The sequence below is a fragment of the Capra hircus genome, chromosome 6, assembly GCF_001704415.2.
Source record: "Capra hircus breed San Clemente chromosome 6, ASM170441v1, whole genome shotgun sequence".
Classification (NCBI taxonomy): domain Eukaryota; kingdom Metazoa; phylum Chordata; class Mammalia; order Artiodactyla; family Bovidae; genus Capra; species Capra hircus.
Window position 1 is genome coordinate 36,685,962 of NC_030813.1, and position 15,832 is coordinate 36,701,793.

At 42.1% G+C, this 15,832-nt stretch overlaps 1 protein-coding gene across 1 annotated transcript in view; it reads right to left on the reverse strand.

The window, feature by feature from the left end:
* Positions 1–15,832, reverse strand: part of HERC3 (HECT and RLD domain containing E3 ubiquitin protein ligase 3) — a 139,315-nt gene that overhangs the window by 114,849 nt on the left and 8,634 nt on the right. The window contains exon 3 of the mRNA XM_005681443.3: positions 7,836–8,101. Coding sequence (XP_005681500.1) covers positions 7,836–8,061 — 226 coding nt within the window. The 5' untranslated portion in view covers positions 8,062–8,101. The remainder of the gene's footprint in view (positions 1–7,835; positions 8,102–15,832) is intronic.

Sequence of the window (15,832 nt, forward strand, 5' to 3'; positions counted from 1 at the left end):
AAGGCAAAGGAACCAGAGGTCAAACTGCCAACATTCACTGGATCATTGTAAAAGCAAGGGAACTCCAGAAAAACATCTACTACTACTGACTACACTAAAGCCTTTGACTGTGTGGATCACAACAAACTGTCGAACGTTCTTCAAGAGATGGAAAACCAGACCACCTGACCTGCCTCCTGAGAAATCTGTATGCAGGTCAGGAAGCAACAGTTAGAACTGGACATGGAACAATGGACTGGTTCTAAATTGGGAAAGGAGTACATCAAGGCTGTATGTTGTCACCCTGCTTATTTAACTTATATGCAGAGTACATCATGAGAAATGCCAGGCTGGATGAAGCACAAGCTAGAATCAAGATTGCTGGGAGAAATATCAATAACCTCAGATATGCAGATGATACCACCCTTATGGCAGAAAGTGAAGAGGAACCAAAGAGCCTCCTGATGAAAGTGAAAGAGGACGAGTGAAAAAGCTGGCTTAAAACTCAACATTCAAAAGACGTAGATCACGGCATCCAGTCCCATCACTTCATGGCAAATAGATGGGGAAACAATGGAAAGCATGACAGACTCTATTTCCTTGGGCTCCAATATCACTGCAGATGGTGACTGCAGCCATGAAATTAAAAGACACTTGCTCTTTGGAAGGAAAGCTATGACCAACCTAGACAGCATATTAAAAAGCAGAGATATTACTTTGTCAACAAAGGTCCATCTAGTCAAAGCTATGGTTTTTCCAGGATCCATGTATGGAAGGGAGAGTTGGACTATAAAGAAAGCTAAGTACCAAAGAATTGATGCGTTTGAACTGTGGCGTTGGAGAAGACTCTTGAGAGTCCCTTGGACTGCAAGGAGATCCAACCAGTCCATCCTAAAGGAGATCAGTCCTGAATATTCATTGGAAGGACTGATGCTGAAGCTGAAACTCCAATACTCTGGCCACTTGATGAGAAGAACAGACCCATCAGAAAAGACCCTGATGCTGGGAAATACTGGAGACAGGAGGAGAAGGGGATGACAGAGAACAAGATGGTTGGATGGCATCACCGACTCAATGGACATGAATTTGAGCAAGCTCAGGGAGCTGGTGATGGACAGGGAAGCCTGGTGTGCTACACTCCATGGGTCATAAAGAGTAGGACACAACTGAGCAACTGAACTGAAGATATATATAATTAATTTATGCATTTGTTTATATGCTGGAATAGCAGGATCAAAAAAGTTTTCTAATAGAAAATGTTAAGATAAATTACTACTACCAGTAGTAATAATGTTATTGTTGTTTAGTCACTAAGTCATGTCCAACTTTGGCAGTCCCATGGACAGAGGAGCCTGGTGGGCTATAGGCCATGGGATTTCCCAGGTAAGAATACTGGAGTGGGTTGCCATTTTCTTCTCCAAGGGATATTCCTGGCCCAGGGATCAAATCCACGTCTTTTGTGTCTCCTGCATTGGCAGGCAAATTCTTTACCACCTGGGAAGCCTAGCAGTAATAATAGCTAGGACAAATTCAATGCTTACTTTCAGCCAGACATTATTCCAAACATCTGACTGACATACAGCTTACTAAATCCTTACAACGGTCCTAATAGGTAGATGTTATTAACATTGTCCACACTTTACAACTAAGAAAACTGAGACACAAAGAGGTTAAGTGACTTGCTCAGAGTCACACAGCCAACGAGTTGATTCCAACCCATAAGTCGCTCCAGAGTCCACGCTCTTATTCATTATACTGTCTGCACAGTTAGCTAACACTCTAAAATGACTCACATAACAACTTCAATTGCTCTTAGTTAATAATTATGTATAAAAGAAATTGAAAAACATATCTGAATAATTACAGAAAAATTATTTTAAATTTGTAAGGATATGAGACCATATCCGTTGCAGAATTGCCACAGATTTCAACATTACATGCCATCAAAGGGCATTTACTCAAAGATTTCAGTAGCTCCTAAATCACTGAAATATCAGCTGACTAGATATACCCCATCCAGACTGATAACTTTAGAACCATTTACCTATCCTTGATCAGTCCAGATCACAGATCACCAAGCCAGACAAGAGTCCATCAAGATTGCCAGACAAGGGAAGTCATTGTTACAACATAAATATTCAAGGGTGGACTTACTAAAATCACAAAACATCCCTGGAGCACTGACGCCGTTACCAAAGGTGGCCTGTCTCTGGACTTGTAAAGCTCACTCCTCCTGCAAGCTCACAAATCTGCAGTAAACCTGAACTTTATATGTGTGTTGGTGGAAAAAAATTCTTAGGAATCAGAATTCAGCACTGTTGGTGACCTGACTTAGACCTAACTCTCCACCACAATTCTAAGTTTGACACACTCGATCACTCGCTTGGCACAAGGTGAACTGCGTTGGGAAACCTTCACAGGAACACACCTTATTCCCACCTGGCCTATAAACTGCCAAAAGGCAGCTGTGCACTGAGCATGCTGTGTCCTGGCAGTGTCTAGAACAAACGTGGGACCTAGTAGTCTAACCACTCCGTAAATACCTGCTAACTCCATGACTTCATGAGAAGTAAGTAATTCAAGGAAATAAAGGAACAAAGAACAAGAGGTAAATTCAAGGCAAGAAATGTATCTTCCAATTATCATGTGTTTTTTCCCCAGATTATGATACCCAAAAAAGCACAAAAGCTTTTTTGTCAGCTAACAAACAGTCATCTAATAATTTTAAAGATGAAAAGGAACTGCTTCTCCACACCATTAATCAAAACACCTGGATCAGATGTGGTATTCAACCTGTAAATTAAAGATACATGCTTCTTGGTGGCCAACTTATCTTTTTGTTTCTTTTTAAAAGGACTAAGTGGAAATTAAATATAAACAAGAAAGACACCTTGGAAATAAAATTCTACTGGGCCTTCCCAAACAGCCTGAGGTTAAAAAGATGTCCGTGAACAAAATTCTAGGATTATTAAAACCAAATTGTTGGTACTTGACCATGATTCACACTCAACTCTCTTTCCTCTTCTTTACATACACCAGAGATAATACTACTAACCTACTTTACAGGACTATCATGAGAATTATCAGCTTAAAAATACTCAGCATGTTGAGATGAAGAGCGCTTGTAGTATGTATACTTAATTACTTTTAAAATTGACATGAACTGAGACTTATGTCATGATGGAAACCACTGTTTTAATTAGTTAAAAGTAAACTGCAAATACTTAGAACAGAAACATTATCTCACATTAAAGAATACACTCATTAGTAAGTATGTATTTTCTAAAACATTCAAAATGTCTTTCAAGAAAGTAGGCAGAGTACTTTAGACAGAAAAAAAGTGACTTTGCATTAACCACACCAGGAAATAAAAAGTATTAATTGACATTTGCTCCTGATCCCTAGGCCTCTGGACCAGAAAGCTGTCCACTCAGCTATGAAAGCAGTCAACAATGAACACACCCTACGGGGCTTGATAACTACCCTTCTCCTCCTTATCAGAGAGGGCTGTGCAGCCCCGCTCCCAGCCCCAACCACCTGCAATTCCTAATGAGAAAGAGATGGGCTCCTAACAAGGGCAGAGTTGAGATCTGAATATTTGCTACAGCACCTTCTGCTTTCTATATCAGAGTTATGCCCACTGAAACACGTGTTTCAATATTACAGTCACTACAGGATTTCTTCTATTTCCTTTCAGCTCAGTTAGTTTGCTTTTCGGCAAAAGCTGATTAACATGACAGAGTTATTGTGTCCTTCAGATACCCTAGAGCAACCTGATAAGCTGGTTCAAAGTGCTACTTCTCCGGGGTTAGCAGCAACTACAGCTCTGGGAATTGGGGCTTTTGAGATGCTCTGCTTTATAAACCTCATTTATCAAACAGCGGGAGAGCTGTTACATATGGTGATGGGTATTACGGAAATACTGATTGAATACAAAATGTGAACTGGATTAAAGTACCTACAAGAAGGAGAGAAACTAAGGAGGAGGTAAAAGGAACCAGTCACAAGTATGAATCAAATACCGCTGCACAGAAATGTTAGTCTGTTTATAATTAGTTACCCTTTGGGTTTGCTACGGAAAGGTTTCCTGGGATATCTATGCAGAAGTTTTTAAATTTAACATAGGTTAAACTAAATAATTACATCTACCATAGTTTTTGCCTACTCAAGACAGGAAGAAAGGTTAGAGGAGGTTTACATAAATTCAGACATCCCTGATAACACAAGGATTTGCTTATGCTAAAAATCCCAGCATGGGATATCAGTATGTGCGGGAAAAGAACTGTCCCTTACAACGTGGATGGGTGGGAATAAGAGAAGCACAGTAAATTGAGGCAAAATTTTTGAACATTTTTCTGTGGGCAACTAGTTTCTACTTTAATTTAGTAAAATACTTCAAGATTTGTTTAATGTTCAGTTATGGATTAATCACTTAAAAAATCATTTAGAAGAAAACTCATGTTTTGTTTGCTTGATTTAAAAAAACAAGGAGGCACACATATCTTCCCGTAACATAGCTCTTAAGTTGCAATGACTTCATGGACAAAACATGAGGAAATTAGTAATCATCCTATGCTGTCCTAAGCACTGAAACTCCTTGATTTTGGGGAGGAGACAGGCTGATACCACAATGTGAGGGAGAGAATAAAGGAGAAAAAGGTCCTATGGGAGACGAGTACGCACCACAGTAATAAGCCTAACACTTATTTTTAAAAGTTGGACATTGAGTTTAGATGGGGCTTTGAGATCTTGCTGACAAAAAATGCTTCTGGGAAATGCAGGCCTCTACCTTTGGCCGAAGAACAGATGAATGACTCATGGACACATCTGAGCTAGAACCCCAGGCCGTCTGACACACTGGGAAGACATCTGGGCCTGCATAACCTGGAGTTCCAGTATCTGAGGTGGCCTGGAAACACCCTCCCTGCACCAGGCACAGAGACATAATTGACAGGTCACACAAGGGCAGCATTAAGGAGGAAAGAAATCCGAGCACAAAGAAAGCACAGCAGCCTCAGAAACAGCGAAAGCAACAGGAAACAATCAGATGTTCTCAAGGGGGCGGGGGGAACTTTCAAACTGCCGTGGAGGGCTTTATGCCACTGCTCTGCTGACAAGGACAGAATTCCTCCTCCCCTCCCAAAAGTGAATTCAGGTACCCTGCAACTTTGCCAGCTAGAGACAAAGTGTAGAAACTAGTATCTCACAACTGGCAGGACAGACTCACAGCACACGTTCACATGGAAGGGTTCTGTCCCTGTGCATCCCCAACAGCACGACCTTCTCCCTCCTTTCCTGCCCCTCGCTCTTTCTAACCCTTCCTACTGCTTAACCCTTTGAGCTGGGCACTGATGCTGACCTGAAATCACAGACCTGCCCGCTGCGCCCAGAAGCAGACCCTCCGGGGAGGTGGCCTTCTCTCAGGCTCCCTCCCGAAGATCGCAGGGGTGACTCAGGGACAGCATTCCCGTGGGCCCAGCCAGCCCAGGCTTCCCGAAACAGGGCCCCTCTGTCACTGACGTCCCTTCCGTGCCTAGCAGCACCCCAGGTCATGGTTCTCAATAAACACATATAGAAAAGAAGCTCAAGCTCTATTTCCCACCCCTTAAAAATAAACCCAACGGCACCCAGATTTAGAGCACACCTACCAAAGAAAAAATTAAAGAACGGGAGGTGCCCACCCACAGAATCTTTCCATTCAAAGAGGCACTATTCTGCAGCTGCCTCAGAGTTTATAATTAACAGGCGAGCTTAAGCAGCAACAGAAATTTCTGGAGTCCATTGTAATTTACACTAGAACCTGGCTTATTCCAAATCTGGATTACAAGCACGGGCTGGATTCCATGATTTGATCCGAAAGCTTTCTTGGCACACCTCTAGCTCAAGTCTCTCGCCATCACTCAGCCTAGCCTCCAGGGAGTGGGTGCAGGCCAAGCCAAGTGCAGGAGGACACAGGCTGACCGCTCCCAGGTCACCCACCAGCTTCCAGAGCCCTGCCAGCCGCCCAGTGCCAGCCCCTGGGGCTCTGGCCGGAGGGTTGGCTAGAAGAATGGCAGATGGCACTCAGGTGTATTCACCAGGGTGCCATCTGCAGATTTTTGCTATCACTGGCCTGCAAGGGTTTCACTTCCTTTTTCAGCTGCCACCGCAGGTCCAATCCTCCAGCTCCAGGTCCTAGGACCAAGGTGTGCAGTGAGGCACCCCTGAGTGCCGGTGGCCTGACAGAAGGCAGTCACAGAGAAAACAGACAAGAGCCGGGGTTAGGAGGAGATGGAGGAGACAGAAACCTTCACAGGCTAAAGTGGCTTTGGGGAGACTTCTTTATCATTAGAATCTACTTCATCAAGAGCCACAGAATGGTAGAAGTCTCCTTTTAAAGGAAAAGAGCCTGGGCTCAGAAAGAGTCAGAGAGAGGTAATGCCTCCTGCACTAGGTGTGTCTGACTCCAGGGTTCACACTCACCATGGTGTCTCTGCAGGAGTTACTGGAAAGATCTCCTCCTGGTCCCAAAACACACCCTTCACAGGCTGGCCAGGGTGAGCACAAGTCCATGCAGGTTCACTGGTACAAAGGCGGCCTTACGTATCTTTTAATGTGTATGTGTGCTCAGCCGTGCCCAACTCTTTGTGGCCCCGTGGACTGTAGCCCACCAGGCTTCTCTGCCCATGGAATTTTCCAGGCAAGAATACTGGAGTGGTCTTAATATTCTCCTCCTCCAGGGAATCTTCCCAACCCAGAGATAAAGTGGGTCCTAAATGTAGACATTCCCCCACGGAGGAGCACGCCTTTGGGTTGGGACTGCCCATCAACCCCTCTGCAGGTGTTAGCTGTTAGATACTGGCTCTCACCTGGGAACAAGGTAAGCAGAGAAGCTTCATGTAAAACACAAAAGTTATTATAGGAAGAGGGGGGGAAAAGACCTCTGTTTTTTTCCAATATGAAAAGTGTTTTTAAAAGTCAAAAACCTTGCCACCACCATAATAGCTATATATTATGATTTTGTATTATATTAATTGGTTAAACACATAATGATTAGGATTCACTAACTCAAATAATGAACTGGTAGCACTGTTAATTGAATTATTTCAGTGAACAACAGGATTTACTTCCATTTGAAAACATGTAGTTATCAGGTGGGCTGTACACATAAAGGTGTACATACGCACGGTCCATGCTACAAACTCCTTCCCTGAACTCCCCCGAGTCCAGGGCCCCCTGGTTAGGAACCCCTGCAGAAAGCTGGGTGTTGCTCCAGGTGGGCAGGCCTAGGGGTTGGAGGGTGGTTCTCAGGGAGGTTCTAATGAGGGAACCTGGAGGCAAAGAATGGGGAAAGAGCCCAGAAACCATGCTTCACACACTTCATAATTTATCCTTAAGACCAGCCTTGCAGCCGTTTAACCAAGGGCCAACAAAAAAATTAAAAAATGTAAATTAATACTAACACTTGAACAGGGGAATTATAGAACCTAGCCACTTTGCTGTGGGAGGGAATAAATATGCAAAAAGAGGGAAGCAGTCACAGGGAAAGAAAAAAAAAAAGCTCATCCTGATGCCAAACTGACTTTCCTAAAAGAACACAAAAGAGAAAAAGCATCTAGACTAAAAACAGCAAGGCTCTTCTTTCATGAAGCTTTGGAATCTTGATTTGGATTGAATAAAAAAAGACAGCAAATAAGAAAACGGCACATGCTATTGTGAAAAATACTACCAAGTCACAATTTAAGACCCTCCCTCACCATTTCTCACCAGAAGGAGAGCCTCCCTAAAAGGTCAACACTCGGTAAGAAAATCTTCAACCAGCTCCTCAGGTCCTCAGCCTGACTCCCCAGTCATCGAGGCCGACGAGGGCCACTTACCCGGCTTGTTTCCTTCCCTCTCGTGGCCCAGCTGCCCCTTGGTGTTCACACCGCACGTGTAAACTTCGCCATCCTCCAGCAGGAACACTGAGTGGTTTCCTCCACAGGCCACTTCCTTGACACTTCTGTCAGATATAAATCCACACACTTGTGGCTCAGCCACAATGCCCTGCAGGTTAGGGCTGATCCCAGGTTGGCCCAGAGACCAATATCCCCAACATAACATTGTTCTCGTTGTTCAGGGAGTCATGTAGCCTAGAAGAAAGCTTTAAAAAAAAAAAAAACGGATGGAGGATCAGAAAAACGTCACTTTAAGGAATAAATGTCATCAATTTTAAAAAGCTTTCCCCTTAATAGTCTTCATATACCTTGGATCTCAAAATAAAACATATTAATATTGCTTCAGTAGTTATAGTAATAATGCTATTTTGTGTTTTGGTAAGAGTTTTTAAAATTTCTAAATAAATTTTGCTTTCTGTCAAGGAACAGTGAACACAGAATGTGGTTTTTGGATCACTGATGAAGAACTGAGTTCAGGTGACTTGCTGAAACAATCTTTGCAAAGCACGATGGCAATACCTGTTTTAAAATTACCCTCATGACTTCACCTTGCCCTTTCTCGTTGTACCTTTCCTTTGAGTTTTCTGGCAGAGGGTGGGAGAGGGTCTTTTTTTTTTAATTAAGTCTGAACTAATTCCTTTATGTAGGCAATTGTTAGCTTGTAATAATTCACCACTCAAACATGAGCAATGAGGAAAAAAAATGTTATCTTCTCTGCCATTCCCTCTCACATATCCTTCAGGATGTGGGTCAAGCTTCACTTCCTACCTGAGAGCCTCTGGGGACCATTTCAGCCACAGTCAGCCTGCATCCCTCTGACACATTTACTATACCGCCTTGATGAACTCTTTCCCTATCTTTTACAACTGAACTCCTCAGCCAGATTTTAACTGCCTCAGGCACAGACCACAGCACAACATATATCTCTCTGATTTAGCAGGTATTCAACCTTTGGCTGATTATAGCTGACTACCCCCAAAGTTTGCTACCATTAAAAAATTCATGTTTCCCTTGTATACAAGCAAAAACGAAAGCTCATCTCTCTCTCTCTACCAGTTTGCACCCACTAGGAGGGCTATAGGGCTTCCCTGGTGATTCAGTGGTAAAGAAGCCACCTGCAATGCAGGAGACTCGGGTTCCATTCTTAGGTAGAGAAGATCCCCTGGAGGAGGAAATGGCAACCCACTCCAGTATTCTTGCCTGGGAAATCCCATGGACAGATGAGCCTGGTGGGCTACAGTCCAAGGAGTCGCAAAAGAGTCAGACATGACTAACTTCTAAACAAACAGCAACAGGAGGGCTATCATCAGAAAAGAACAGATAATAACAAATGCTGGTGAAGATATGGATAAATTAGAACCCTCCCACATTGCTGGTAGGAATGTTAAATGGAAAAGAGTCTCAAAGTTCCTCAAAAGGCTAAACACAGTTACCTTCAGTTCAGTTCAGTCGCTCAGTCGTGTCCGACTCTTTGCAACCCCATGAATTGCAGCACACCAGGCCTCCCTATCCATCACCGACTCCCAGAGTTCACGCAAACTCACGTCCATCGAGTTGGTGATGCCATCCAGCCATCTCATCCTTGGTCGCCCCCTTCTCCTCCTGCCCCCAATCCCTCCCAGCATCAGAGTCTTTTCCAATGAGTCAACTCTTCGCATGAGGTGGTCAAAGTATTGGAGTTTCAGCTTTAGCATCATTCCTTCCAAAGAACACCCAGGACTGATCTTTAGAATGGACTGGTTGGATCTCTTTGCAGTCCAAGGGACTCTTAAGAGTCTTCTCCAACACCACTTAGGATCCAATAATTTCACTCTGAGATATATATACAAGAGAATTATAAACATATTTCCACAAAAAAATGGTACATGAATGCTCACAGCAGCACTGCTCATAGTATCAAAAGGTGAAAATAACAAAAATTCCCATCAATTGATGAAATGAAGTGTGGGGTTTCCAAATGATGGAATGTTATCTGACTACCTATATAATACTATATGACTGTTTGAACTCTTCAGGCTTTCCAGAAAGGCATAAAAAGGCCCAAAATAAAATATAAAACTGCATCTTAATTTACTGTCTTAATCAGGAAGCTCTGCTTCTGTTTTTTATTTCTGTGTAGAGACTAAAACTAAAATAAAATCTTCAATATTATTCTCTGAGTTAAATGTAGTGATGGGAAAGACGGGAGGAGAGATAAAATGCAAACTAGGGAGGGAATGGGGGTTGAGCGGAGGTAGGACAGACATTTTAAACGAGAAGCAAGATCATATAATCTAGCCATTAATTTAATTTTCCCAGTCTGCTCAGCTGCTGTATTTATACTAATTTCTTTCTTCATTTTTAATGTTTCGTGAGTTAATCTTCTCTCTCCTACCAATAATTATATAAACAATCATGCTGCTGCCCATACCACAGTCACTGTGCTAATAAGCCTTTCATATCATTATCTCTTTTCATCTTAACAACCCTGCCCTAAGCACTATTTTTAGCTTCATTTTCAGATAAAGCAAGGCTCAGAGAGATTAAGAAGTATTCCCAAGGTCACAGAGCTGGAAGGAACAGAACCAGGCTAGGAATCTAGGCCTGATGCTAATGTGCACACTCTTACCCACTGGGTTACACTGCCACCCAAGCAGATTTATATGTCCCCTAAAGAAGCAAGAACACACAAAAAAACATATGGAGTGATACAGTCAGCACACAACACAAGGTGTCTTCGAAACTTGAAAATAAAATTGCTCTCTGAGAGTGAAAGTACTCCACATCGAGACATACAGGATGAGATTAGGCAGCAGCAGCATTAACCCATCCCCTTGACCAGCCAAGTACAATATGTCTAGAAATATGGAAGCATGACTGTATGTCTATATATGACTGTATGTCTATATAGGCATGACTGTATGTCTATACATGCATGACTGTATGTCTATATAGGCATGACTGTATGTCTATATAGGCATGACTGTATGTCTATATAGGCATGACTGTATGTCTATATAGGCATGACTGTATGTCTATATATGCAAAGATCTATAAACAATGCTCACAGCAGCTTTATTCATATGAAACTAAAACAGCAACAACCCACATATCCATCAACATACACTACTCATCAATAAAATATAAAGGAACAGTTTTCATCAAATAAAAAGGGGATAGAGGCCATGACTGAAAAGTAAATTAAGAGAAAGCTGCAACCCAAGATGGTACCACCTTACTGAAGAAGGAAGCTTTGCGCAAAATAAATTCCTCAAAGGTATTATCGACTGCCCTTTTGTCTAATCTCTATCTCTCTTTGAGAACCCCATGAACAGTATGAAAAGGCAAAAAGAGAGGACATTGAAAGATGAACTCCCCAGGTCGGTAGGTACCCAACATGCTACTGGAGATCAGTGGAGAAATAACCCCAGAAAGAATGAAAAGATGGAATAAAAGCAAAAACAACACCCAGTTGTGTACATGACTGGTGCTGGAAGTAAAGTCCAATGCTGTAAAGAACAATATTGCATAGGAACCTGAAATGTTAGATCCATAAATCAAGGTAAATTGGAAGTGATCAAACAGGAGATGGCAAGAGTGAACATCCACGTTTTAGGAATCAGTGAACTAAGATGGACTGGAATGGGTGAATTTACCTCAGATGACCATTATATCTACTACTGTGGGCAAGAATCCCTTAAAAGAAATGGAGTAGCTATCATAGTCAACAAGAGTCCGAAATTCAGTACTTGGATGCAGTCTCAAAAACGGAAGAATGATCTCTATTCATTTCCAAGGCAAACCATTCAATATCACAGTAATCCAAGTCTATGCTCCGACCAGTAATGCTGAAGAAGCTGAACTTGAATGGTTCTATGAAGACCTGCAAGACTTTCTAGGACTAACACCCAAAAATGATGTCCTTTTCATTATAAGGGACTGGAATGCAAAAGTAGGAAGTCAAGAGATACCTGGAGTAACAGGCAAATTTGGCCTTGGAGTACAGAATGAAGCAGGGCAAAGGCTAATAGAGTTTTGCCAAGAGAACGCAGTGGTCATAGCAAACACCCTCTTCCAACAACACAAGAGAAGACTCTACACATGGACATCACCAGATGGTCAATATCGAATTCAGATTGATTATATTCTTTGCAGCCAAAGATGGAGAAGCTACATACAGTTAGCAAGAACAAGACCGGGAGCTGACTGTTCAGATCATGAACTCCTTATTGCCAAATTCAGACTTAAATTGAACACAGTAGGGAAAACCACTAGACCATTCAGGTATAACCTAAATAAAATCCCTTACGATTATACAGTGGAGGTGACAAATTGATTCAAGGGATTATATCTGATAGAGTACCTGAAGCTCTATGGACAGGTGTTCATGACATTGTACAGGAGGCAGGAATCAAGACCATCCCCAAGAAAAAGAAATGCAAAAGAGCAAAACGGCTGTCTGAGGAGGCCTTACAAATAGCTGTGACAAGAAGAGAAGCGAAAAGCAAAGGAGAAAAGGAAAGATATAAGCTTCTGAAAGCAGAGTTCCAAAGAATAGCAAGGAGAGGTAAGAAAGCCTTCCTCAGTGATCAATGCAAAGAAATAGAGGAAAACAACAGAATGGGAAAGACTAGAGATCTCTTCAAGAATATTAGAGATACCAAGGGAACATTTCATGCAAGAATAGGCACAATAGAGGACAGAAATGGTATGGACTTAACAGAAGCAGAAGATATTAAGAAGAGGTGGCAACAACACACAGAAGAAATATACAAAAAAGATCTTCATGACCCAGATAACCATGATGGTGTGATCACTCACCTAGAGCCAAATATCTTGGAATGTGAAGTCAAGAGGGCCTTAGGAAGCATCACTATAAAAAAGCTAGTGGAGGTGATAGAAATTCCAGTTGCGCTATTTCAAATCTTAAAAGATGATGCTGTGAAAGTGCTACACTCAATACACCAGCAAATCTGAAAAACTCAGCGGTGGCCACAGGACTGGAAAAGGTCAGTTTCATTCCAATGTCAAAGAAAGGCAATGCCAAAGAATGTTCTAACTACCACACAATTGTACTCATCTCACACGCTAGCAAAGTAATCCTCAAAATTCTCCAAGCCAGGCTTCAACAGTATGTGAAACATGAACTTCAGATGTTCAAGCTGTACTTAGAAAAGGCAGAGGAATCAGAGATCAAATTCCCAACATCTGTTGGATCATCAAAAAAGCAAGAGAGTTCCAGAAAAACATCTACTTCTCCTTTATTGAGTATGCCAAAGCCTTTGACTATGTGGATCACCACAAACTTTGGAAAATTCTTAAAAGAGAGGGGAATACCAGACCACCTGACCTGCCTCCTAAGAATTCTGTATGCAGGTCAAGAAGCAACAGTTAGAATTGGACATGGAACAACAGACTGATTTCCAATAGGAAAAGGAGTACATCATGGCTATATATTGTCACCCTGCTTATTTAACTTTTATGCAGAGTACATCATGCAAAACCCCAGGCTGGATGAAGCACAAGCTGGAATCAAGATTGCCGGGAGAAATATCAATAACCTCAGATATGCAGATGACATCACCCTTATGGCAGAAAGTGAAGAGGAACTAAAGAGCCTCTTGATGAAAGTGAAAGGGGAGAGTGAAAAAGCTGGCTTAAAATTCAGCATTTAAAAATGAAGATCATGGCATCTGGTCCCACCACTTCATGGCAAATAGATGGGGAAACAATGGAAACATTGAGAGACTTTATTTTGGGGGCTCCAAAATCACTGCAGATGGTGACTGCAGCCATGAAATTAAAAGATGCTTGTTCCTTGGAAGAAAAGCTATGACTAACCTAGACAGCATATTAAAAAGCAGAGACATTACTTTACCAACAAAGGTCCATCTAGTCAAAGCTATGGTGTTTCCAGTAGCCATGTATGGAAGTGAGAGTTGGACTATAGAGAAAGCTGAGCGCCGAAGAATTGATGCTTTTGAACTGTGGTGTTGGAGAAGACGCTTGAGAGTTCCTTGGACTGAAGGAGATCAAACCAGTCCATCCCAAAGGAAATCAGTCCTGAATATTCACTGGAAAGACTGATACTGAAGCTGAAACTCCAATATTTTGGCCACCTGATGCAAAGAACTGATTCATTGGTAAAGACCCTGATGCTGGGAAATATTGAAGGCCGGAGGAGAAGGGGAAGACAGAGAATGAGATGGCTGGATGGCATCACCGACTCAATGGACATGAGTTTGAGTAAGTTCCAGGAATTGGTGATGGACAGGGCAGCCTGACGTGCTGCAGTCCACGGGGTCGCAAAGAGTCGGGCACAACTGAGCAACTGAACTGAACTGAACTGTCTCTCTTTATTTGATAACAACCCTATGTCCTCCTGCACAGAGGTGAGCATGACCCTGGCCAAAACACTCAGAGAAGGCCAAAGAAAATATATGTGATAGATGAGCTCTGTTCATGCATGAATTCCAGTGCTGCTGCCTGTGAGTCCAGGGCTAATTTTAAAAAAAAAAAAAAAAGAGGAAATTCACTGATCTGTACATGTTGACCATTTAGGAAAGTGCTAAAGTAACATCTATAGTGCATAATGAAGCCACAGAAGTGATAGAAAAGCAACTTAATCTGTAGATTCATGAGATGATGCCTGATCATAGAGTGTATTAGACTGTAGTGCTACAAGGCTGAAACCCAAAGAAATTTACCCAGCGTTCAGGAAAACATTTTTAAAAAAAGAAACAAAAACTCTTCCTGACTAGTGTTTTATTATAAAGAAGTACTGTAGAGAGTTAATCATTTGTAAGAAATATTCATCGAGTAAGATATCTAAACAGAAATCCCCCCACCCCCACCACTGGCCATACCAAGAGACTGTGGGATCTTAGTTCCCCAACCAGGGATTAAACCTGGGCAGTGAAACCACACAGCCCTAACCACTGGATTGCTAGGGAATTCTCCCCAGAAACACACTTAGATTCACATAATACAAAGTTATGTATTGATCTCTGACATAGAGGCTCTCAGCAGGAAACTAACTAACCCTGTGTCTCCCTGGGAGCAAAACGGCTCAGTCTTCACTAATTTGGTCTTTGCAGCAACTTCATAGAAGTTAACTACTACACGAATCAACTCTATACAGTTTAATGAGACCCTTCTTTGTTTGCTTAAGTGTGTTTGAATTGGATCTCTGTCACTTGAGAAAAAAAGAAAAAACAAAAAACTCCTGACTGATTGATAGTAGAAAAATTATACTTTAATAATAATAGCAGATAACACTTCATCTGAGCTTATGCAGAGTCCAGCACTTTCCTACATGATTCACAGGTTTTCAATCATTTAATCTTCTATGAGGTAGGTACTACCATTATCAACTCAAATTCGTAGATGAAGAAAGTGAAGACAAAAAAAGAATAAAGATAAAGAAAGTGAGACAGAAAATACTGAAGTGACTTGCCTAACTCACAAAACAAGGTAGTGGCAGAACTAGAATTTAAGTCCGAGAACATGCTCTTGACTAGCATGCTAGAGCCTAGAAAAAGGACAGCCAGACAGTCAGAACTCCCCAGTACCTCTGGCACTGTCCAGGGAAAAAGGGCACCATACTCAATCAAGCTGACTGATCTGCTAAGTAATTACTACCCCGTAGTGGAGATGGGCTCCACCGTCCCTGGGATTCTCCAGACAAGAACACTGGAGTGGGTTGCCATTTCCTTCTCCAGGCTGCCACCTCTGGGGTCACACAGGGTCGGACACGACTGAAGCGACTTAGCAGCAGCAGCAGCAGCAGCAGTAGAGATGGGTAGATGAGACTCCATAACACTAATCAATAAATTTACCCAGCCACTTGCCCTACACAAATCCCATGATTAATAAGCAAGCTCAAATAACTGATTTCCAAAGCAGATTCTAGTATGGGAAAAGAATACCATGAGTAGCTGACCAAAGCACCCCAGCCT